Here is a 25,191-nt window from a genome sequence, read left to right as displayed (position 1 = left end):
ATGAATTATTAATGAGTTTGAGAAGCTGAGCAGCCTTTCATATGTGATGGCATAACTCACAATTCACCTTAATGCATTGGATAGTGAGAACGCTGGATTGAATGACAGGACTCAACAACAATACTTCTCAAACTCAATAATAATTCATAACTTAAGCCCTCTGCACCGATCAACAACTATATACTGCATCACAGTGGATGCATTTGGACACCCAAGGAGATGAAGTTCTTTTAAGATTTGAATATCGTATCAAAATCTTTAAAGATTTGGACACAATATCCAAGTGTCTATTGATTCCAGAAAAATCCTGTGACATGAATAAATTAATTCCAACCAAATAAAGTCCCATGCAGACAACAAAAGTTTATTTCCTTCAAAGATTGTAACAGAATAGTTGGGTAATTCACATATTATTGCAGTTTATAGAATTTGTAATGACTTCAATATTACAGTTATTGAAAGTTACACTTTGAAATACTGAACTGCTTTCAGTCAACTCTTGCACATCCACACCAATGTTTTCACCTAGAAATAGTCCACCTGGCTCAATGGTGCAAATATTAAGCATTCTTTGGTCTTGTCATTGGTGAAAAATCTGTAATGTCCATTTGTTCTTGTAAACTGTAGATTTCAGAACAGAATTGATGACACACTCCTTTTCCTTGTCAAATGTTTTGGGCATCCAAAACCTTGAACTTATTGACTCGATCATTCATGTAGCACAAAACAATGAATATGATAAACACTAAATTAAGTTGGATAACTCATGAATGACACATTCCATTCGAACTGTTTTTGTCCCACAGTTATTGTTTAATTAATAACAAAATGACACAACAAGACTCAATAAATAACATTAGTCCGCTACGCATTTTAGAAGCTATATTTTAAGTACCTCTACCTGCGTGCATTTCCAAAGTTCCATCCTCTTCCAACCTTTTGCCTTCATAAAGTCACATTCATGGAACTTAAATTCTAAAAAATTCAAAAAGACATTTTTCAGTATAAGGTAAATTTTTGAAGTGGTGTCCTACAGGTAAAGTATCTTTGGATTTGAACTTCCTTCCTGTAATTTTTTATTTCTGCTTTGAGCACCAAAATGGATGGGCTTTGTTTCAGTCATTAAATGTTACTGCCAGTTGTTTAAACAGGCTTTGAACAATGAATTAATTTGCCAGGCACTAAGAAATCACAATATTTTGCATTTAAGTAGGTATCTGTATCTCTGATTCAACAATTGTATTGACTAAGGGTATTCTGATTTCCACAGCCCCAATACAATTCCTTATATGTAGTTTCACCTTACCTTTTGCAGGACGGTCACTAACTCAAACAAAGAAAAACTACACCTTGACATTTGGTGAGTACACTATGAAAAGATTGGACGTTTTATTTATCCTGCTGCCACTACAACAAATTGTTACCTGCATACACTAGTGAATTGATTAAGAAAAATACATTTTTAGGTTGCACCAACAAAACTTCTTAAGCCTGGACATTTTAAGAATGGTAAAACATTTTTCGAATTGTGAAACATTTTTATATGGAAGAAAACCCTTCTTCTTTTTGACATTTGCTATGATACTGGTAATTGTTGTTTTGTTCGTAAAGTATTCTTGGTTACACTACCTTGAGTAAAATGTCTAGCTGTAGCATTTCTCCCCAAATTCTTGAAAGCAAAGATCTAACTTGCTGCTTCACTGTGTTTGGAACAACTATTTTTAAAGTGAAATGGTCTGAAATGTCCACTGCCTTGTTTACGTTTTTGGATGCAACTGAATATTTTAGGGCAGTCTTACATAAAAATTCATACTGCAAGTGAAAAAATAAGACAGGAATACATTCAGTGCATGGTTCACAGTTCATTTGGAGAGATTTTATTTAGTATATGAGCATGCCTCAGGAAAATAGTTAAATAAAAAAGCTTTTGTCCAGATCTGTAGACTTCACTTAGCCATTAATAAGGCTAATAAGAAGAAAGCTTTGCTTAGTTTATTTCACTCATCTTTTTTTAATTCATTTATAGACACAATATACATAAGAAAAACTAAACAAGATAAACAGAGGAAAATAGTAATATTACAGCACAATACTTAGTTACAGTACAATATGATAGTTACCGGTAAGACTACTTACTTTGTTTAGGCTAGAACAATACAGTTTGTAAATGCAGTTTTCTTTGTTTTAAAGTTTGAACAAAAAGGCAGCTCTACTAATGCTGCACTTGCAACATATGAATAGTATGGTTAGCATTATGTCACCGAGCAAAAAAAAGATGAACTCTACAATAAGACGTGTATTCGTTGCCTGGTGCTTTACCAAGCAATGTTAGTAAATGATGTCATCTGTCTGTATTTTAATTCTTTATTAAGTCTTTGCATGCAAGTCCTTTCCTTTGGTTTGAAAAAGCCCTATTGTTCCTATAGAACTATAATCACTCTTGATTCCAGGGACTGTGACGACAAGGCATTACTTAAGGAAGAAGACTGTAAACTTTCAAAAATTAAAGGGATCTCTGGAATGGGAAGGTGAAATATAAACAATAAAGTACTTTCCTCACTCTTTGTTCAACTTCCTTTCAGAAATCTAAGTTTTAAAATGTTACTGGTGGGTTGAAATGATCAAATTTAAAAGTTGGGCATTCAATGATGCTATTAATGGCTTGGCCAAGTGCCAATTTCTCCCTGACCTCTTATTTATTGTAATGCAGTCTGCCAGCTCTTAATCTAGCTATACACTTGAAATCCATCAACAAATTCTTGTGTGGACACCTGCTCATCAGACTTGAGGAAAGATTTGAAAAATAAACAAATGAAAAAGGTTTTTCTAGATGTTTTCCTATTTCTTTACGGAACATTTAATTACTGAAGGAAATGTTTCTTAGATAGTGTAAGTATGGGTATACTGCAATCATCTCTCTCTACCCCTCAGTGACTTTAATTATGTTTACAGTGCATACTGGTTACATTTTCAGAGACTGGAAATAGCAAATGTAACTAAGAACTATATGAAAGAGTCTTAGATGTTTAGAAGCAGGCTGTGTATACATGTAGGTCTTTAAGGGTTAGCAAGTCTTCAATTGAATGTCCTAAATTTCTTCATATAATTTATATACTCATGGGGAACTCAACATCATGTGACACAACACTTTTTTTTCATCTCATCTGTTAATAGATTTTTCAAAGATGTCATGCAGTCAGCTCGAAAATCAGGGGAGGATGGCAATACTGATGATTTTCTTGGATACATTGAAATACCAATTAAGGTACAAATTAGTCCAATCTAAACTACTGTCTTTATTGCTATTTTGATAATATTTATGAACAATTTGGACAACAGGAAAGGTGTAGAGAGCTACAAGATATAGTAATAGTCAGAAACCACTGCTGCGATGGTAACTAATAGGAAGAGAATGATAATTTCCCTAGCAGTCTATTGCTGATTACAAAATAAGTTGAATTACACACACTTCAACACTTTGATTGGTTCTCCTGTATGATCCCTCAGAAGAAAGATGCATAGATAAACCGACCATTAAAAACAGTTTGCTTCTGTATTTTGTAAACAAAAGATTTTATGTTCCCATTCACCGGTGCATTAATACAAACCACAAGAGACATCAAAATGCAATAGAAACATCTTCAGTAACACACTTAGCTCAGCATCATGTGCCACTTTTTTTGTTTTTTCTATATTTTGATGTCATCTGTGATCTGTAACTGAAAAGACATACGCCAACATAGAATTCTTGTTGTTTAATTTTGATACTTTACTATTAGACATGACTGGTATCATAGAGTTTAATGTTGTACTCTTAGAGATAATTTTGTTTATTGTATTACTGGAGGTTTTTCTTGCTCACTGGTGTCAACCAACATGGCTGGAGTGGCAAAATTCTTTAATTTTTACATGGCTCAAATGTGAAATATGAAACACCAGTATAACGTGTTTGTCGTCGATAGTCAAGAGAGGGGGTAAACTATCGTCATAGAAACATCTCTTTAACACGTCCATACGTCCATATATATTTCCTTGTACAAAATGATATCTACTGCTTTAACTTATTGGAATAATTCAGATGTTTTTCATTTGATTGTTGGTTTGTCAAGTTTTGTGTACATACCTACCTTATTTTGAACAAACAAAAGCACTGATGACATGTTTCCTTTCAAAATCGTCAAGTTAAATAAAGTTGATATTCATTTCCAGCTTCAGGTGGCATTGTTTACCATCCTGCAAATACCCGTAGTAAATGTTCTAAAATTACTGGTCTGTTGCATGGACTTGTCAAATCATTGTTCAGTTCAAGGCTCGGTTATTGTAGTATGAACTATCTTGTGATAGATGATTCTTCTACGCGTTCTTTCTGTCCAATATTGCATTTGCAGCTTATAAGTATTGGATAAAATCTCTTTCAGGAAATTCCAGCTTCTGGCATTGATAAGTGGTTCAAGCTTGAAGGGCGTTCTTCAAAATCTCATGTGGATGGTCACTGTCATCTTAAAATTACCCTTACTACTGGAAAGGTAACTTAATGATGCCGTCAAACATACAGCGCACATAGAAATGAAGACAAAATTACTGAAAGTCATGCAGGCTCCATTTTCTTTCCTATTTCTGGGTTTCTTTGTTTCAATTTGTTTTCATGTCAATCAATTTTAATTACTTTTTAAGTCAACTGCTCCTGATTCAATTAGTATGGTAACTCCATTATATTGTGTCACCCATTCACTTTAATCTCGAGCCTTCTGCTACTTTGACAGAAGGTTATTTTCCAATAATTTTCCTCTGCAAAAGTACAGTTGGAATGACCTTTTCACATCCAGTGAATGTGTTTGACCCTTTAATTTTTAAGGTAGAATTGCTAAAGTTAGAAAAAAGAGAGAGAAATTCTAATCACGACTGTTAATTTAACCAGAGTTATGAATGTTGCCATATATAGCCAACAGTCTTGTTGGCCAAAAAGAGGATATTCTTCTTAAAAGGTTGAACATGATTAGTATCTTACCATACTAGCGAGTTACTCAATGAGCATTTTACATCCTTTGTATTGAGAAATGCTAGATACTCTAGAGAGCAACATGAACACGTATGAGAGATGTTACAGTCTGTTGCATTACAATATTGTCCATCTGAATGATTCATCATTAACATTATTAACACACTTAAAATCGCTGGTTATCCTGTTTATGAATTGACGTCTGGAACGATCATTGCTGAAATGATCTCGTGCTCATTCTCATTCTATAGAAACCAGATATTCCATATGAAATCAAGTATCTTTATCCAACAACCCTGGATATCCATGGTGCTCTTTTAAGAGAATTTATTCATTATGGCTGTGAACACTGCCAGGTTAGCTTGATGATATTTTTCCTCCTTCATAATCAGTTTGTAGCAATTTGCTCATTTAAGTGAGTTAATAGCAATTGAATTTTATTGTTGATAATATCAGCAATTGTTACCCAACTGTGCTCTGCAGAGTACAAATAACACCCAAGGCGAGTACAAATATCACGTGGTATTTGTACTCCAGACAACCAGTTAGACAGGTTTTCTCGCATCGCGAAAGCGACGAATTGGATTAAAGCACAGGCAGCCCAAGTGTACAGTGTGTGATATTGGGGTCTGAAGTTTATTAACGGCAATACCTAACATCTTAAGATCCAATTTTAAGCGTAAGCGTGGGCCGTTAAAAAAAGAAAACTTATAAAAATAATTAAGAGAAATAAAAAAGGACAATAAAACCGAGGAATAAAACATGTGAAGCCTCCTTACATTTTCTCCATAGCCGCTTTGTTGTTAACGGTCGTTTTAACGTTGTTTTGGCGACCTTTTTTGTAACGCGTGCGGTGTTATCAGTTAACTGTATAAAAGAAAAACTTGTAAAAAAAAATTAAGAAAAAATTAAAAAAGATGATAAAAGCGAGGATTATATCGTATGAACTGCGGCGGATCCAGGGGTGGCTCGGGTGGTTCAGTCGAACCCCCTGAATTTTCCCTCATTTTCAAAAATCTCGGACCCCTCAGGAGGGGGACACTTCTCCGAACTCCCCTTGATTAAATCCTGGATCACAGGCATCCCAAGCTCACCTCTCGAGCAAAAGCGAAGGATTATTTCACGAAAGCGTCACGCGTTCTGTAACGCGGTGTTAAAGTTACGCGAGCAACCGTTGAGAATTTGAATGCGTTATAAGGAATAGTATGGGGAACAAAGAATGGTCCATTTATAACACTAAATATTCCGAAATATGAACATTTCACGCGTTAGATTAATAAAACTTACTCATTTCTTGTGTGGCCGTAGTGTTTTTTGGCGATTTCTGCTGTTTTGGGCTTGCTTTCCCATCACTGTTTTTCCTGTTATCAGACGAAGTCAAGGCTGTACACTACGATTTTCGACCGTTGTCCACGCGGAGGCGGTTTGCGCCCAGAAAATCCATCTATTCGGCAATTTTTTTACCCACAGCTTCCGATCCAAGATCATTGCACCCTGGATAGTGTGCAATGAAATGCAATGGAAACGAGACTGGACACGGCCGCACAAGAGGCTTGGGTCCAAGGTTAATTTTTTCTCTGATAACAGGATAAACAGGCTAGTGGTGGCAAAGCAAGGCCAAAACAGCAGAAATCGCCAAAAGACACGACGGACACACAAGAAATGAGTAAGTTTTATTAATCTAACGTGTAAAATGTTCATATTTCGGAATATTTAGTGTTTTAAATGGCCATATTTTGTTCCCCATGCTATTCCTTATAACGCATGCTCACGTAACCACAGGCGGCCCAAGTTCTCTTTGAGAACCACACAAGGAACACAATTTGCATACTGATTTATAAGGATTTGTATGGGATTTTCTACAAGATATCCATAGAGATAGTTAAAAGTGAAAATATTACAAGAAAATGGCTTACCTAATTCCATATGTGTGTTGCTTGCTCCTGGTGTCGTTAATTTACCGATTTCACTTGATTTAAGCGGTTTTTTTTAATCCTGGTTTACTCTCCTTAAACGCGGGGGTACTAGACCTCAACTTGTCAACAAAACTTCTTGTAAAACCCGGGGTCCCCTCAGGTCTAGTACCCCCGCGAGTCTTGGCTTGCCAACATGACGAGGTTACCAAGCCGATTTCAACGGTCGTTGTGTCGTGTTTAAAAATGACTCGGATGTCTACAAACGTTTTAACGTTTCACTGAGGACACGAAGAGCCGCCTGGCGTCGATCGCAGGGCTGAGATTGTGTGGCTAGAGAATCGAAATGAAAGGTCAACCTTTGCCCTTGAATTCTGCGGTGGATTTGTGGCCGTGGGTACATTTTAGCTTGGCATTTTTTATTTTGTTCGGGAGGCTGTCTGGACAGAAGTATTCGGCCTTGTCTTCTCTTTAAGGAGAAAATCCTTATAAATCGATATGCAAATTGTGTTCCTTGTGTGGTTCTCAAAGAGACCTTGGGTCACCTGTGGCGTAACTTAACACCGCGTCACATAACGCGTGACGCTTTTATGAAATAATCCTTCGCTTTTGCTCGAGACGTGAGCTTGGGATACCTGTACCTGGATCCGCCTCTCTATGAAGTCTCCTACCTTTTTTCCGTAGCTGCTTTGTCGTTTATGGTCCTTTTAACGATGTTTTGGCGACTTTCTTTGTAACGCATGCGGTGTTACCAGTCAACTGAACTCTATATAATTTTTTCTAATTATTTTCCTTTTATACAGTTGACTGGTAATACCGCACGCGTAACAAAGAAAGTCGCCAAAACAGCATGAAAACGACCGTTGGCTACGGAAAAAACTGAGGTAAGGAGGCTTCACATGTTTTATTCCTCGCTTTTATTATCCTTTTTGATTTTTTCTCCTTTTTTTTTATAATTTTTCCCTTTTTTAACGGCCCACGCTTACGCTTAAAATTTGATGAACTTTACACCCTAAAATCACATACAGTACGCTTGGGCCGCCTGTGATTGAAGCTACCAATAAAATGGCGGACAATTTAAATAATTTTTCTGAGGACGAAGAGTCAGAATGGCTGGCGAGTATTGATCCAAGTTTATTAGATAAATCGAACGAAGAAAAGCAGTTAGACGGCAAGGAAATTTCATCATTTACTGAAGAGAATAGAAAAAGCAACACGACAACGCGCCAATTCCGTTCCGCCTAGAATACTTCTGTCACGCACTTCCCGTAAATAAATATCCGCGAAATTCGCCCGCACTGAAATAACAATTTATATTGTGTCTCTGAGAATTGTAACATATAGATCTTGTGAGAAACGTCTATGTTTGAACTTTCATAGGACACTGACAGCAAAAGAAATTCAATTGAGCTCTGTCCACAAGCAGAGTTCATTCTTAGTCAACATGCTCTACAGAATGAGTTAAACGAACTTCAACAAGTCAGCATGTGAGTTACCTACTCATACTTCATTTAGACACTTAATGTCTAGGAGCTGTACAAACTCGTTCAAAATGCTGTGCTATTTGTTTTTTAAATAACTTATTTTCGTCGTCCTATTTCTTCTTAACATCACACGAATGAGACACCCAGAAGTCTCGGTCGTTACAGAAAGCAGAATGAATATTACTTAGTTCTTATTAACCGAGCGGGAGGTCTGTATGGGAGAATCTTGACCGAGGTCGCCAGTACAGACCGAGGTCAAGATTCTCCCATACAGACCGACCTAGCTCGGTTAATAAGATGTTTATTATATGGCTGTGTCTTATATGCCAATTTTTTATATTCTTTGTACCTTTTTTTTCTAGACCGGTCTAGATGCCGGTCTAGATGGTAGATGGGAAAATCTAGACCGCTTTCAATATTGATTTCAGCCATTCAAATTCGCGAATTCGGTAGTTCCCAGTCCTTGTGAGACACTGCCATATAATAACATGCAATATAAAACATCTGTCTTGTGCTAGGTAGTAAAACCGACAGATTAAAGAGCGAGCAATGGTAGAGAAATTTTTACAACTGACCTAGTGAAAACCGCACAACTGATAGAGTTATTCCCACAAAAGACGGAATGAGTGCATAAAACTTCCAGTGTCAAGTTTACAACCGATCGAATGTTTGCGTAAAAAGAGCAGTCATTTTTGCAACCAATCGGATTGGCCGTAAACCTGAAAGAGTATATGAAAGAGAATACGTGCGAAGCACAGAACGAGTGATGTTTAGAACTGAGCAACTATAATTGCGCACAGACTAAATTTTACAACTGAAAGAGGGATTTTTCTAAGTAACCTTTCAAGATAAAACTATTACTACTACTTTTGTTTATGGAGGGAATGTGAAATGAGGAAGCAAGTGTTCAGATTACTTATTTACATTGATTTTTTCCTTTGTACATGCTTTTTAGTCGCTGGATGCTTTTCAGTCACCATCACTGGCTGGAGCCAATGAAGTACAGATCGTTAAACGTATTGGTGTGCACTCTACAGAAGGAATGGAAGACTAGAGCACTTAGCCAAGGAGAGGTACATGTAAGAATGACTGTCAGAAAACCATAGTAGAACTGAGGAATTAGTTTTAGAGATGCTTTTTTCTAGGGTGAATTTCAGACGAGTTTTAAGCTCTGTGCATAATGGAAGCTGGCTGTGGCCGTGAGTATAAATTGTGAATTATTATTTGATAACCTGCATCTTGTTTCTGCATGTTTCAGGAACATTCACTGGTCAGGTCGTTGAAGAAATTCACAGATAAATGTTGGAGGTTATTAATAAAATATCGAGACGTTTTTCCTGCCACAGATAAAGGAAAGCTCAGTCGCTTAATAAACTTACTGGAGTAAGTTAAACCTACAACATGAGCTCAGCTCATTTTTCCTTCAGAGTTCTTCTCCCTGGATGTGGCCAGGACCATTGATGTGGTTTGATCCTTTTATATGTTTGTTTGCTTGTAGGTGTCTTTCAAATTTATACAAGCTCGAAGTTTTCAAGAATTCAATAAAAGAACCATTGGATGTTCAAATGTCAAATCTTCTTAAGGTGAGAGATATCAGCAATTAATCTATTTTTAAAGGCGTGCTGATGAGTTTTAGATGCAATGAAAAAAGACCCAACCTTGCAAATTTTGGACTTCTTTAAAGGTGGTGAATCGTAACTGATAACCTTTGTGTTAATGTTGTTTAACCCCCTTGGTACCTTTTTAGTCGTGGGTACGCGAAGCGTACAAACGACTACAGTAAACACCCGAAAATAAGAACCTAGTGGATTAAGAACCTCTTGGCAGAAATTTGCCATTTTAATACCCCTTTAAATAAGAACCTGTTTAGCCAAACATGATCAAGCAGGTTCTTATAATATGGGTTACTGCTAAATTACAGGATAAACAGACCACAAGTTACTGACACAATTTATTGGTGTGTGGAAAAGAAATAGAAGATAATTTACACAAAATGCCCAATATAATACAGTAGTGCAAACACTATATATGCTATATAGCTAGTTCTATAGAAATAGCACCATTTAGTGTTATTTACTTGTTACAGTAGTTGAAAGTTACAGTTATACAGTATTATATATGATTTTAGCCCTTATAAAGCTTATTTATTGTTCTTATGATATATATGCAAAACAATGACAACTGTATCCCCCTCTTATTAGCAATTAAGAACCTAATGAAGAACCTGTTTTGCCAAAATTACCAACAACTACCTCTTTAAACAAGAACCTTTTTTGCCAGACTGCCAAAAAATAAAGTTCTTATTTTCGGGTGTTTACTGTATTGGAATGGGGCAGAATATGCAAACGGACACTCACTCAGATATAAACAAAGCGATATTTCGACGACAGATCAATATTGATAGCGACCTTCCGAAATTATATGGGAACGCCTCTATCACATTTCCGAAATAATGCTGCGACGTTAAAATTTAACTCGACCTTTCTTCGAAGGAGTTTCGATTTTGATTAAAATACTCGTCGCAGTTAGCACATGTGTAACCGAATTAAAGCTCTTTTAAGACTAAAGGTGTAACTATAAGTGAAAACGCTTAATACAATCGCTTTTCCGCGATCATCTTTCGCCATCATTTACATCATTGTGGAATATTCCTCGCCGTTCCCAGGTATGTTTTGTTTTCAACAAAGCGTCCAGGTCACAGTCGTTCTTAAATACAATTTGAAGCCTTAATTCTTCTCACTGCGAGCCGTCAGTATTAATGTCATTATATATCGCTAAAATGAGTAACCGGCAAATTTTTATAGAGGAAAGCGAAGCGTTGTTTTCGTGACTGGTCATCTGTTTACTTTTCTGATGGTTTCACCTCCCATCTGTTTGGTGACTACGCAGACATTAATTTGTGAAAATCATTGTGTGTACACCCTTGGACGTTAAAAATATATGAAGTCGAAAGAACAGTTTTGGTCTAAGTCCACATTTTTGTCAACAAAATGAAAATATACTCATATCGGTTTAAAAGGTGAAGAGTTCGTAACACATACAAAACCTGTCTTTTTTTATCGTTCTCAAATATAATTATTTGAGAACGATTGTGGCCGCGTTTTTAAAAACAGAATTCAGTGGCCACTTTGTTAAAAATAAAATATGCGTAGAAACGGGCAAGGAATATTCCGAATTATAGTTCACCACTAAATTTTCTCTGGTTCTTATTGGTTTAAATCGATCACGTGACGCGATAGTGTTCATCCGTGGAGAGACGCTATCAGCCCATAGTGCCCGCCCGCGGAAAATACCCGGATGGATAGTGCCCGTCCGCGGAAAATACCTGGATTGATAGTACTCATCCGTGAAAAGTTTTGAATAGCATATCAAACTGTTTCCCCACTGCGATGGACATTTGTTTTTGTCGGTTCCAGCCTGGCGCAGCCGCTAACCCAGATGCCCTCCTGAGCAAATTTTTAAAATGGCGGACAAACCAAAGAGAGAGATAAGAGAACCAAAGCGATTCTGCAACGAATACGCAGCATACACCCCTGTTAAAAAGGTTATTTCACAGAGAAAAAATACAAAATTGTATGATGTTGAAGAGACTGAAAATTCACTACGTTGGCTACAGTACACGCTTCGATGAGTGGAGACCCTTCGGGGACGGTGAAGCATCTGAATATTTTCCTTCGAAATTGTATAGGCTGCAACAAAAATTTAGTGGACGACGTTTAAGGTAAAAACGGCAATCTAACCTGAAAAAAATGTATTTATTCCGACTCTTTCGGAAAATAACTTTACAAATCTTACTTGTTTATCTCGTAAGTAAACGATGGTAAATTAATACCCGAAGCGCTTTCCGAGCTGCCCGATTCTTCTCCCACTGCTTTCTCGCTTATAAAACAGGAAACGAGCAAAAGGAGGAAGGTGTGACTGTTTTGACTAGCCATTTGACGAGGTTCAATCTGCTCCTTGTTCGACAATTTACATATCAAAACAAAGGAAATTTGTTCCTCTCTTTGATTTTGGCGGTACATTTTTAATTTGCGCTTGCGTAAGAGAGAAATCGCCCAAGACTCCTTGCTCGGTCTTGTTTTGACCACGAACGCCTTCTTAATTTTGACGGATTCGCTCGGGAAAAGCTGAAAATGACGAGGGAAAAACTTTACTTTGTAGTACGAAAATACACAAAATGGAAAGCCATGATATTATAGTTCAACATTTCGGTGGTACATTGTTAACTTTTTATACAGAGAGTCGGCAAGATGATATAACATCCAAAAATGGCACTCGATTTGAGTGGGCCGATGAAGTGGGCGTGGTCACGAAATTCAGTAAGAGACTATTTGTACCCCGTGAGTTTGATACGTTGACGGCCGCGAAGTTAGGCAGATCGGAAAAACAGTGACTTTTCATTTCTGACAGGTATAACGTATTATTTAGCCAATGTACGGTTGCGAATTATTGACATTTGTGACAAGCTGTAGGCGCGGAAGAAAATTTAGTGGTGAACAATAAAAACAATAGAGTGTTTATGTCTCGGAACTATCGGTCTGATAGTTGCCCCTTGGAAATTTGATGTTCTTAAAACTAGCATATTTGTTTTAAGAATATCAAATTTCCGCGGGGCAACTATCAGCCGATAGTTACTCGACAGAAACACTCTATTGTTTAAATAGTGCAAATGATCATGAAAGTGATTGCTAAAAGACGATTGCGTGACACTCGATAAGTTGTAAGATGACACATGTTATCATGTATCAGACGAAATAACAGTTTTCAAAATTTGCAGTCTGCAGTCTGCATTTTGTACCTAGTCTGCATTTCGTACCCGGTTTGTAGTCTGTATTTTGTACTGAGCGATTGCTAAAATGTGAACTCTGACCATTCACCCAACATCACCCCCGCAGTTCAAAGTAATACTAAGAAGTTTCAACTGTATCTGGGAGTCACCCATTGGAAGTAAATTATCTTCAAAACTCATTCAAACGCAATGTACCCACAACTTATTCACAGTTTCCTTTGATTATGATACAGGAATCAGCCCTTGCTTGGTACAAGAAAGTATATGCATGGAAGGAGCCTCAGACAAAGGTATGTTCTACGGACTTTTGAGTATTGATTGGTGTACTGTTTTATCCTTGTAACACTTGCCCATTGGTCGTTGCTTGGGGATCTCCTTCAAACAAGTTAAGAGCCTGTTACAAATGCGTAACAGGCTTATCAGAGGAGGAGAAGAGCTGGTCAGTTGCGGAGCAAAAACTGTTTGCGTCAAAAGCGCACAAACTGCGGTCGCAGCGCAAGATTAAACGAGTTTCCTAATTTCGAAAATGCGGCGGATCACTGACCAACAACAACTATTTTTCTGGATCATGGACTTTGCCTAAGAAAAGACGAAGGCGCGTTCCTTAAGTGCGGAGATGAGCAAACAGAGAAAGCAGAGTCATACAGAGAAAACATTTTAGCCTATCTAACTAAGATCTAGACTCTCTTGTTGGGGTATTCACACCTAGAATAAAGACACCGACCATGCTTATCGTGAATTCTTACTCCTTCATCAAAGTTCACTTTCGTCAACCTGATGGAGATGCAGTGGGAAGCAAAAAGGGCGGAATCAAGGTTATTTATTCGCTGGGTTTGTCGATCATCAATTCTACGGACAAGGATCAGGGTTTATAATACAATTACAAAGAAATAATCTTAAAAATAAAAAGAGACGCTAGTTTACTTCTATTTACAGTCACTATTACAAAACAGAAATCATGTTTTCGACCTGAATCTATGCAGATTATTATATGGTTTAAACCTCCGTCTTCTTTTGTGAGGTACTTACTCAAAGACATCTTACTCTCCATCCTGATCTCGACATAAGTCACCAGCTTGTGGCAAATTTGGTCACTTGTGTCGACTATGTCTTTTTCTCAAAACGTGGGTTTGGTTAACTTTGTTCTTTGCTTCAGACTACTGAGTAATCATCCTGATACATAACGCTCACCTTTTCATTGGGAAACGAGCGGTTCTGAAAAAGTATCTTTGGTTCTCACAAACCTCCTGTTTAGTTGCAATTATCACGTTTGAGCTTTTTATATAAGGATACATCGCAATTTCTTGTTGCTTTGTTATTATTATGATTATTATTATTATTATTATTATCATTATAATTATTATTATTTTTATCATCATTACTATTGCTATTATTAATCTGTTTGTTTGTTTCGATGGAAGAGACTCACTTTTTCTTCCATTTGCCCATTTGTCTTATCATTCTGTGGCTTCAACTTACCATTCTTTAATTTCAAACTTTCACCTCACTGCATCTCTCTATGTGGAACCCTAGGGGCCATCTAATTAACTATGTGACGCATGCACTTATAATTAGTAATTACTGCCAAACAGCCGTCCACAGTTAAGTTCATGGCTTACTTCTTCGCCTTTCTTTTTAACAGCTGAGATCAAGTTCTGGGAGCATAGACACCGCGTGGCTTCACTGTAGATGCTGCGCTCACAATAAGATCTATTTTTTCCGTAGTTTGTTTTTTGATTTCGTTGTTAATGTGATTATCTTTATATTTTTATATTTTATATTATTAAGAACGAAGAGGCTATGTTATCAGCTATGGTGGATGTTGCCGAGTCCCTAGTAACGGACATGTTTCAAGCCAAGGCCTGTTACAGAAAGATATTCGCAGTGTTAGTGCTGATTGCAGTTTTAGCTGCAAACTGTTACCAGCAAGTTATGCTTTTTAAACGTTTTTAGTGGCTTGCGGTAAAGTTAGGATTTTAAAATCTGAAAACTGACAACCGTGGAGAAATCTTTTTGGAAGATGCGTAAAAAGATCCAATTTCAGGTGACCGAGTACATGCAAAGCAGGTTTTCTGACGTCTCTCCCTCTTTAGGGTCGGATCCTACTGAAACACAAACCTATGTCAATTTGAATTGTTAAGTAACATCGTGAATGTGTGGGAAGGATCAGAATAGCAAAAATTTTCAATCTCTTTTGCAAAGAATAGCCCATTTCCGAATTACCCTTGGCCTCATTTTCAAAACGAGGCCTGGTACTCAACTATTTTTGTGAAAATGAGTTTAATTTACATGTGAATGAAACTTATTAACATATGAGAGAATGAGCACCAGGACTCGTTTTGAAAATGAGGCCAAGGGTATTTCGGAAATGGGCTATTCTTTTTGCGAGAATAAACTAATCGTAGTGGTGTGACTACCAAAAGGGAATAGAAGTGAATGGCACAGTGATACGCAAAGACCATCGACCATCGCGAAGTCATTCAGTAGAAAATACCAAAAGCTTAAGTTGGACGTAATATTCTACTGATGAGTTGTGTGTTCATCTTTTGCACCAGAACGGGAGTAAAGTATTTCACTACAGTTTACAACCAGTTGGAACTAATGGCAAGTGATTAAATTGTACTTTTGCCCATTGGTTTTGTTTTCTCTCTCTAATAGTTCGCTTATCGACAAATTAATACATCATGTGTCACAGCATTTGAATACTTGAGAATAAGGTACCATTAAGTCAGAATCTGGAGTAGCTTGAAAAAATGATAGCATTTTCCTCTTCTTGCCTTCCCTTATAGTGCACATTTAGTGTGCGGGGAAAGTGTCGGTGACACCACGGTTTCACGCGTTCTGTAAGGCGTTAAGGCGTTAAGTCCTAACCAAGGTCATCATTAAAGTTTGTTTTTTTTCAGTTTTTCTATAAGCGTCTAAAAACACTGAGGTAACTCCAGGGCTGTAGCCTAGAAACGCCCTGTGGCCCTTGGCGCGTTACTTTTGCTCTTGGGCGACTCAGGAATCATAGCTTTTTCATAAAAAGCATATGCTGAGCACCCTGGATTTCACAGTTTCAGAGCACTGGCCTCCCTTCAATTTTTCTTAGAGCACAGCCTTGAACTCTGATTCTAGAGAAAAATGCGGAAGGTAACGTGAAATGTTCTAGTATGATATTTTTATTGTTGATTCTGTTCTGTGTAGCTTGCATCTGATGTTCACAACACCATGAGGAATGTCAACAAGCGTCTTAAACAGGAAGGTGGCGCTGACATTGTTGGAGAGAAGCTGTTTTCATTATATTTGGCCGTGAAGGAAGTTATTAGTTACCGGACCATAGGAGAATCAGAGTAAGAAAGAAGATTCAGACTAGGTGCTTTAAAACTAGTACACTGACAAGCTGTAAAGTGCTAACCAAAGATGTCCTTCTTGGTACACTTAATCGCGAGGAAAATTAAGCGGGCTACGATCTGTAGAAATATTCGCAGCTTTGACTCTCTGCCTAAATAAGGTCAAAATACTGTTAGCTAAGTTCATTATCGTGAAGATCTGAACACTTCTGATATTGAAACTGAAGTCACAAAGTAAGGAAAGAAGGCCAAGCAAATATGCAAACAAACAAAACTACAAATAATACAACTAAAGAGAAGATAACTGGATGATATAACTGGTGAAAGCATTAAATCTTACCTGTTTCTGAACCTTCTGCTATTTTTTTTCTTTCTTTTTTTTTTCAGTTTAAATGAACACTAGCGCTCGAATCGAGAGATATTTTCAGTTACTTCCGTCAATAGTAACCTGCCGCTATGGATGCTTTTGTAAAATTTCATTTTAAATCACCTCACCTTTCTTCAAAGTTCAATAAATCTATAATTGCTCATATGCCGTATAATAAACTACCTTCTAATTTATAAAGGGAGTAAGTTTCTAAAAAAAAGCTGTGGTGCTGTGTCGGTGGGGCAGTATAACAAGGTAAATTTGGTTTTATCAACAGAGTTGATAATTGAAATTGGCCACCGTAAGAACTTCAAAGCTGACGTTTCAAGCGTTAGCCCTCCGTCAGAGCGAATCATTCGCGCGAACAATTCGCTCCGACGAAGGGCTAAAGGTTCGAAACGTCAGCTTTGAAACTCTTAACGGTAACCAATCTACGTAATCTACTCAGTTGACAAAACCAAAAATTACCTTGTTCAACAGTATCCTCTAACTTAATTTGCTCGAGCCGTAGTGGAAAATGTTAACCTTCGGCCGTTTTTCTACCAACCTTACTGCCTTCGGTTCGTACCGTCACGACCTTGAGCAAATATCTCCAATTACGGCCCCCGTGCCTGGTTAAGGAAAGGTTAGTATCTTTCATCGGTGTAGGGTTCTTTATTTGCTCTCAGGCAGCGGCCACTTTGTGTTCATCCATAAAGAAGAAGGTATAATAATCATTTTATTTTAGGCCAGACCATGTGTATGCCCTGGATGACTATCATGGGTGGTTCAAACAGTCTGTTTTACGGTGGCTGGATATTGCACAAGTTAAGGCCAAAGAAAGAATTAAAAAAGCAGTTGAAATTGACAAGGTAAGTCAAGGAGATACGATACTTTGTTCCTTTACACTGAGGCTATTTAACGTGGGTAATAGACATCTAGCAGACTAGAGCGAACAAATTGTCTCTGTTGTTCTGTATTGAGAAGGACTTTCTCCATCCTTTTCCCCTCCCAACCACATACCTCTTTTGTATGATAATGTTACTTAACACAGCGTCGTGAATTAAACAACTTGAGTTGTTTGTTAGAAAACTAGCGACTAAGAAAACATTTGCAGTTGGAAAAGAAATTTTGGAGAGACAAAAATGAAAAACAGCGCTGATTTGTGGGTGTTCAGGAAGCAGGCAACAGTTATCGAACCTGTCATCGGCAAAGGTTTTGTCATCTACTATATGAATTGTCTCCGGCGTCGTAAAGAGCATTTCTAAAGAAGGAGGTTTACATTATAGGACAACAAAATCTTGCCACTGTTGCTCTTCAAGCTTTGTATTTTGTCAAAAAACATGAGATACCATTCACCCCATATTAATGATATATTACCGGACACATGTTACATTATACATTACATTTCCTTTAAAAGTATAATTATGTGTGGCGGATAGTAACAGGCGCATGCCAAGACATTCTTTTTGAGTCATCGGTAGTCGATAGAAATGTGCTAGCATTTAACAACTTTTCGGGAAAGATAGTTGGAATCGGCTTAGGAAGTATCCTACAAAAGAGGAAAAAGAGGTTGGTTGGTTGTTTATCCCCAATTTGAGGTAGCGTTCACAAACACTTAAGAAAACAGGCAAAGCGTACTAAGATTTTCCCTAAAAACGACTTTAGATCTTTTTAAACGTTTTATAATTACAACGTCCGTTCTTTTAGTTCTTCGACAGCCCACAATACTGCCTTAGCGACAGATCGAAAAGTCAAAATAGCTAATTCTCTGAAATCCTCAATTGATAGATGAAGGTTAGGTTTCAACGTGACTTTTCAAGACTCGCCTTAAATTCACCAGAAGAAACTCATTGAGGAATCACAAGCTGCAAACTGCAACAAAGAAATTGTTTTAATTTTGGTCTTTTAGATCTTGAGGATTGATGCAAGTGTTAGTCATTCAACTTCAGCCATCGATGGAGTTGGTTGCTTTCACCAGGTAAATGAAAAAAGTTTAGGTGTGTGACTCGCGTCTCTCTGCCCATCTGTCTTTTTCCTTCTTAAGTGACTATTTAGCTGTAAATGTTAATCCATTTTTGATCTTCTCAGATTCGAGAATTCTGGAGAAAGTTGGATTGGCCAGACCCATCTGGATCATATGTGTTTGTCATGCAAATCACCGACGTAAGTAGGACATCTGTGACCACTTATGGCGCACTTCTCTGAGACGATTTGATTGAAATAATACTTTTTGGGAATTCATAAAATGCTCGGTGATCTCTGGTTAAAAAAAAGTTTTAAGTGGCATATACCCAATGTGATACACGAGTAACAGAAGGTTAATTTTATTTTGCAGCAAATTTGTAGCAGTGGATCATACTATGCGGATCTTCTGTTCGAAAAGATGATTGAAAATAACTATTACGACAAGGATTCTTCTCAGTTTGACGTCAGTGAACAGGTATGTTCTACCTGAATTTATGAATAAATATACTTCTTTTGAGTCGTGTGCTCTGGTCAACAGTGGCTGGTAGCGATATTTGTTTTCCCTTCCTTTTATCACTTTTCATTCTGACATGACCCGCTCTTATCGTTTATCCCCGAGTGTTCAAAACTAAAGCATGCCATATTAATTTATTTGTTGTAAGTGTGGTGCAAATGAACGCTTCTCAGTTTAGGTGAAATAACGCTCCAAAGATGAATTTTGTGGCTTTCTTAAATAACTTACATGTATACCCCCTCTATGCGATAAATCTTGTCGTCAACAGAAAAAATTACATGGGAAGGCAATAAACTTTGGGAAACGTCATGAATGGTCTTTTTTTAATACAACGTCTTCGTTTTTTCAATTTAAATTTCCTAGTTATGCGTTACCTTGAATAACATTGAATACATGAGACTGTGGTTATCGAAACTGCCTGAGAACTTAGGCTGGGAAGACGTCATTAACGCTATGATAACAGCACATGGCGAAAGAGGCGGAAAGCATGCACGCTCAGCTCTGGAAAACATGTTATGTAGTGCAGACGATGACATGCTTAATAAGATTGCCGATGCCATTGAGCACATTGGACAACGGGTTTGTATACGAAGTTTCATTGTAACCTTTACTTGTACTTCTAACAAAAGTGTTTTTTTATTAAGTCCGTTTATCGTGCTCGCTCAAAATTTTACCAGGACAAGTGAAAGATCCCTTGGGTGCTTCCTTGTTAACTTTTGTACAAGCTTTCTTCGCCTAGATATAATTCCCCGCGCTTCAACAAAATTTCTTTACTTATCTAAGAATATAGCTTTGTCGACCTGCTTTCATGTCAGTGCATTTTTTCGAGTTTTCGCTATCCTCTTGGTGTCTTTCATACATTTCTCTTTCTATTTGGTTTTTATCTTTGTTCGCCATTTTAGATGGGAGTCGATATCAAGAGATTTGTTTTTCAGCTGTGCTGTGCGCCAGAAGACATGCCAGCTGAAGAAGTAAGCTTTGCTTATACAGACTTCACTTGAGAATAACAAATATTGCTAGTAGAACGGAAGAAGAGCTCCCCAAAATGTCTGTCGGCCGACTGTTGGCGAACGAAACACAGAAAACGTAACGAAAACATAACAGAAACACAGCGAAAACAGGGGCGCGTGCAATTTTGTGAGTCTTTGAAAAAATTTACTCGTATTGCTAAATCTAAGTAACTAAATTTCAGCGGAAATGTGTCAGTCAGATACTACACATCAAGTTCACATAAATGACGATCGATATGGCCAATAATGCCTCGCACTCGAAATTTACCTCTATTGCGTGGTGTTCGTCAAAATTCAATTTGAGGTAATTGTGAAAGTTCAAACTTACCAAGATGACAGTCTATTTACTCGTTTCTGAATTTGTTTTCATTGTGTTTTCTGTGTTTCGTTCGCCAACAGTCGGCCGACAGATATTTTGGGGAGCTGTTCTTCAATTTTTACCGCTATATCAGTATGTTTTGCGGTTGGTTTATTGAATCAATCTTGAACAAGGAAAACACATGTCTCATCGCTAGTTGCACCCACGATATCGAGGGAAACCCTAATGTAAAGCTTAGGCTTCAGAGTAAGATGATCAGTGATTGACAAATGATGATTGATCCTGGAAGTGATGTTTCTCAGCGATCCTGTTGAGATATTTTAATGAAGCCACTAACCTAGGGAGCGTGTCAGTTATGAGCTTTGTGTTTCCGAAAAAATGAATAAAACACCTCATTTGTATTAGAAAAGAACATTTTTTTCAATACTGTAAAGCACCTTAGAACGATTTTATTCGAATTATTGCCATGTACGAGAACAATTATCATTATTGTTGCGATAACTATCATTATTTTTATTGCAACTACTGCCTGATTTCTTTAGGCATCTTTTGAAATTGTATTAATCGCCAAATATAACTGCGAGGATTATTTCATCGCTGATTTACTTTCCGCCGTTCTCTTTAATGTTTTCCTCCATTTGGAATTTGGAATATGAATGCTACGGGTAATGTCAACTTGAGAGTTAGTTTTGTAATTTCACTTAAAGGTTGTGGTTCCCCTACTTCAATACTTGGACGATGATCTCATGGTTCTGAATACAAGCGTCTTCAAATCAGTGTTTCACAGGTGAAATTTTTGCATCCATATTAACTAATTAACTTAGAATTTGCAAGACAAAAGTGGTCCATTAATCCCATTCTTTTACCATTCTCGTTACACTTTGTAAGCGAGCTGGCACAGCCTACCGTACGAGGAACGTGTTCCGTGGGTTGCATACGGCGTGAAGTAAGCTGTTTACACGATTACGGGTTTCGTAAGGCTAAAATTGCCCTCTATTTGGTTCTCGTCCTATTTCCGTCTAACTTTTATTCCCAGTAGCTACTTTTTCATTTTAGTAGATGTCTCGAAAGCTGTCTTGGCATATTTCCAATAATTTTGAGAATTTTTAGTTGTATGTCCTCCCTGAGCTTAGAGCAGCTTGATGTTTCGAAGGAGTTTCGCTTCTTCAATGTTTACTCGAGCCGGGTGAAACTTGGGCCAACACTGTACAAGTTGTCGTCTTAAAAGAACTGTAAAGAGGCCGCAATGCCAATTCTCAGAATGGTTTTGCTCTTACAACTCTGTGGCTATTGAAAACCAGGAAATGGGTTCCAAGTGTACAGTGTTTGAGAGGAGGATTACACCTTACATTTTTAATAGTGGAGGGTGCCCATATATTATCAGACCTCATTCTGGCGCCTTCTTCTTAGCTTTTTCTCTAAGGGACTGATCATTATTTATCGGAGGGGGAGGGCTGGTGCAAATAGGGGGGCCACCATTTTTTATGCATGGCTTAAAGGGGGGGGGCATTCAAAAATATGCAAACGTTTTGCCAGGAAAAATGTTCAAAGCTGCATCTGGATGCCATCAACAAATACATCCTATTAAAATAGCTTTATACATAACCACCATAACCTTGGAAAATATGGAACAAAAAAAGTCAAAACTGGAAGCAATTAAAGAGAGTATCATCCAAGAACTTGCTAAACGCATTGAGAGAGAGGAGAATGCGAAGAGCGACAATCAGTCGTCTTCTGATTCACTCAGTAGTGAATCAGAAGACGACTCAGAGGAAGAAGACTGTGTCACTGTGTCCTTGCAGAGATTGGTATTTCAAGCTCTGAAGAGGAAGAGGAGTCGACTGAAGAAGAAGAAATGATTGAGAGCACCGAGAACTTTAATCTCAATACAATTGTCTACACACGGCCTTGGCGAAGAGCAACTCAAATCCAAATTTAAGGCAGCTTTGAATAGAATGTCTATCAGTTGGACATGGTGACTTGATAAATAGATACTTTTTGTTTCATGCATGTCCGAGGACAAGGGGGGATGGGAGGGGAGGGTCAGCAAAAATCATGTTAAAGTAAAAAAGGGGTCAGCAAATATCAAGCATGGCATATTTTACATTGCACCAGCCCCCCCCCCCCTCCCGATAAATAATGAACAGTCCCTAACAAACATCCCGTCATGAGCTTACCATCCTAGTTCATTTCACTTTTGGATATGGAGACTTCTGTATCAGTAGAAAGTGATTCGTGTTCTTGATTCACAGAATTCTCCACTTCATTTGGGAAATAGTGATTGAAAACTTTAGTAATGGTATTAAGGCCAACGGAGGGGTAAGGTTACTTATGATTCGTTACAATTTCCTTTTATTCGTTTGATTTAACGTGTTTATGCCATGATTCAGTAATTAACGAGGAGTTGATGTTTCGTTTTATCAGAGAACTGCGTCCTTTTACCAAAGACAATGCGAAGCCCTTGAGGTGAGACTCTTTACTTGTAACATTGGCAAGACGTAAACGTGTATCTCTTGTCTGACACATCTTTTGAATTTTAGACACATTCTCTCTAAAGCGGTCCGATGCATTACGGTTCAAAAACTCGATTTCTTTCAAATTTTGCCTTGGAATCTGTCGTAGTCTAAAAGTAATCGAAACCACCTTGGTTTTTCGAAATATTGTAGTAAATTATTTTTTTTTCCGAGCGAAAATCGCTTTAGCGCTGAAAGCCGGGCCCGTTTTTAACAGAGTCCATCATCAAAAATGGCATAAATTGAATTGCTCGTCTTTTCTCTAAATTGCTGTCTGATAATTTTTTCTTAGCTTCGCATATTTAGATCGATCTGCGTAGAATGATCCTGAGTTTCTATTTTTTAACGCTTTTATACACTGAAAATGATTTTTCAGTTTTACACCTACTTTGCAACTTTAAATCTCGGCTCAACTCAAAATCTCTACTTTTTCCTAGTGATATGACTAACATATGGTAGAGGATTATAGAAATATGATAATATGCTGTGGTTTCGCGACCTTCTAGCACAGCCGACCAACATAATGTGCACATTTTCGAAAATTCAGAGAAAAATCTCCTCAACCATCTAGAGAAATACTGCCGCCAGAAATTGACTCTTCGCTCTGAGAGACCTATTGTTTTTTTATCAGTCAGTAATGAGAAAGAAAATTGAAATCACGACAAGTCAGGAGATATATAAAAATAGTCATGTTAATCCAAAATATTTATCATTATCCGTTTAAAACGTGTGCCTATTAACAGTACTTAAACAGTAGTTTAAGCAGTTATTTTGCAATATCTCGAAAAACCAAGGTGGTTTCGTTTACTTTTAGACTAAGGCAGATCCATGGGCAAAGTTTGAAAGAAATCAGTTTTTTAACCGAAGTGCACCGGACCGCTTTTAGAGAGACTTCGTCTTAATAAGGTCACTTGTTGTTTTCTGTTTACATTTCGTCACCCGGTAATGAATTGATGCTTTGAGATACGTAATTCCTTTTCTCGTGCTCAAATTTTTACGCGTATGTAAAACGTGAACCTAGCAAAGAAGAACTACATACCCCCAATTCCACATGTATTGTTCTCTGTATGATTTTAAACAACTCATTGAGAATCTCTCTTTTTTTATTTTTATTTTTAGATAGTGCAGAGTTTTTTCCACGCCGATGGAGTTGGGGTTCCTTTGGAACGTCTTCAGCTGGGAAATTATAAGGTACACTTGACAGTGTTTTACATGGGGCATAACAACAACTCACTTTAATTTTACAGTTACGCATACTTATTTTATGTGCAGAAACATTTAATAATCATGTGTTCGATCCGGATGGATCGCCGGCTATCTCGTGCTTATGGGCGTTACTCCTTAGCATTTGAATAATCGTTGATTTTGAAACCAGAAACCGTTTCACTGATGAGCGTGTCCCGAAAAGCCCGAAAAGGCAGACTACAAGGTGTTAGCAGCAGGAAAAAACTTAAGATAAGGTCTCTCTTCAATTGTGGCCAATGTACTTAATTCTTCATAGCTGAAATTTTCTCGTTCATTACGAGTAATTTGTGTTAAAGCCTCGATTACTAACGAGAGAAACATTTTTATGAAACTGGAAAACAATGAAATGAATTCTCCCAGAAGTTTGACTGGGCTGACATAAAACACAATAGTAAAGAGCCAGAAATAAACGCTAACTTTAATCCGATAGAACCCCTTGTTCAAAGGCGCCCTCGTGACAACCTTGTTAAAAACCCTGTTTTTCTAATTTTTCTCAGCGAGAAACACTCCCATTATTTTTTCTTCAAACAGCTATCATAGGCCATAAATAAAGCCAACATTCCATAAACGACTGTCCGTAGTCCAAAGTGTCTAAATGTTTTCTAAGCAGACACTGACTGAGATTTTTAAATGACTGTATAACCAAGACATTGAATAGCTTTTAGACAAGGTTTGCCTTGATTGGAAATTCTGTCAACTTCGCCAATCTTAACTTTTGGATATGTTGTGATCATTGTTTCATGAGTAACATGTTAAATT

The 25,191-nt window shown here is 37.5% G+C and overlaps 1 protein-coding gene and 1 long non-coding RNA gene across 10 annotated transcripts in view; one reads left to right on the top strand and one right to left on the bottom strand.

The window, feature by feature from the left end:
* The window catches only part of LOC111320568 (BAI1-associated protein 3), a 39,557-nt gene that overhangs the window by 8,433 nt on the left and 5,933 nt on the right, over positions 1-25,191 (top strand). For 3 of the 5 annotated variants that reach the window (XM_022923224.2, XM_088734888.1, XM_022923223.2), the window contains exons 9-31: positions 1,316-1,360; positions 2,451-2,528; positions 3,175-3,265; positions 4,419-4,526; positions 5,251-5,355; positions 8,293-8,399; positions 9,352-9,469; positions 9,655-9,779; positions 9,895-9,979; positions 13,419-13,475; positions 14,974-15,071; positions 15,741-15,789; positions 16,372-16,517; positions 17,612-17,735; positions 18,776-18,844; positions 18,955-19,029; positions 19,202-19,306; positions 19,709-19,924; positions 20,248-20,316; positions 21,382-21,461; positions 22,927-22,993; positions 23,099-23,140; positions 24,307-24,378. In XM_022923224.2, the coding sequence (XP_022778959.2) occupies positions 1,316-1,360; positions 2,451-2,528; positions 3,175-3,265; positions 4,419-4,526; positions 5,251-5,355; positions 8,293-8,399; positions 9,352-9,469; positions 9,655-9,779; positions 9,895-9,979; positions 13,419-13,475; positions 14,974-15,071; positions 15,741-15,789; positions 16,372-16,517; positions 17,612-17,735; positions 18,776-18,844; positions 18,955-19,029; positions 19,202-19,306; positions 19,709-19,924; positions 20,248-20,316; positions 21,382-21,461; positions 22,927-22,993; positions 23,099-23,140; positions 24,307-24,378 (2,131 nt within the window). The remainder of the gene's footprint in view (positions 1-1,315; positions 1,361-2,450; positions 2,529-3,174; positions 3,266-4,418; positions 4,527-5,250; positions 5,356-8,292; positions 8,400-9,351; positions 9,470-9,654; positions 9,780-9,894; positions 9,980-13,418; positions 13,476-14,973; positions 15,072-15,740; positions 15,790-16,371; positions 16,518-17,611; positions 17,736-18,775; positions 18,845-18,954; positions 19,030-19,201; positions 19,307-19,708; positions 19,925-20,247; positions 20,317-21,381; positions 21,462-22,926; positions 22,994-23,098; positions 23,141-24,306; positions 24,379-25,191) is intronic. The other 2 variants (XR_015992167.1, XR_015992166.1) reach the window with 1 other exon arrangement.
* LOC111320570 (uncharacterized) lies at positions 344-6,539 on the bottom strand. 5 transcript variants are annotated; one of them, XR_015992168.1, is made up of 6 exons: positions 6,287-6,539; positions 5,779-5,866; positions 4,128-4,233; positions 1,630-1,812; positions 902-975; positions 344-621 (listed from the first exon to the last, which is right to left on the bottom strand). It is a non-coding gene; the product is annotated as an uncharacterized LOC111320570 (long non-coding RNA). The 5 variants fall into 5 exon arrangements; XR_015992169.1 differs by lacking the exon at positions 5,779-5,866 and having other exon boundaries at positions 6,287-6,537; XR_015992172.1 differs by lacking the exons at positions 4,128-4,233; positions 5,779-5,866 and having other exon boundaries at positions 6,287-6,534.

Source organism: Stylophora pistillata, chromosome 10 (assembly GCF_964205215.1).
Source record: "Stylophora pistillata chromosome 10, jaStyPist1.2, whole genome shotgun sequence".
Taxonomy (NCBI): Eukaryota; Metazoa; Cnidaria; class Anthozoa; order Scleractinia; family Pocilloporidae; genus Stylophora; species Stylophora pistillata.
This window is presented reverse-complemented; position numbering and strand designations above follow the sequence as displayed.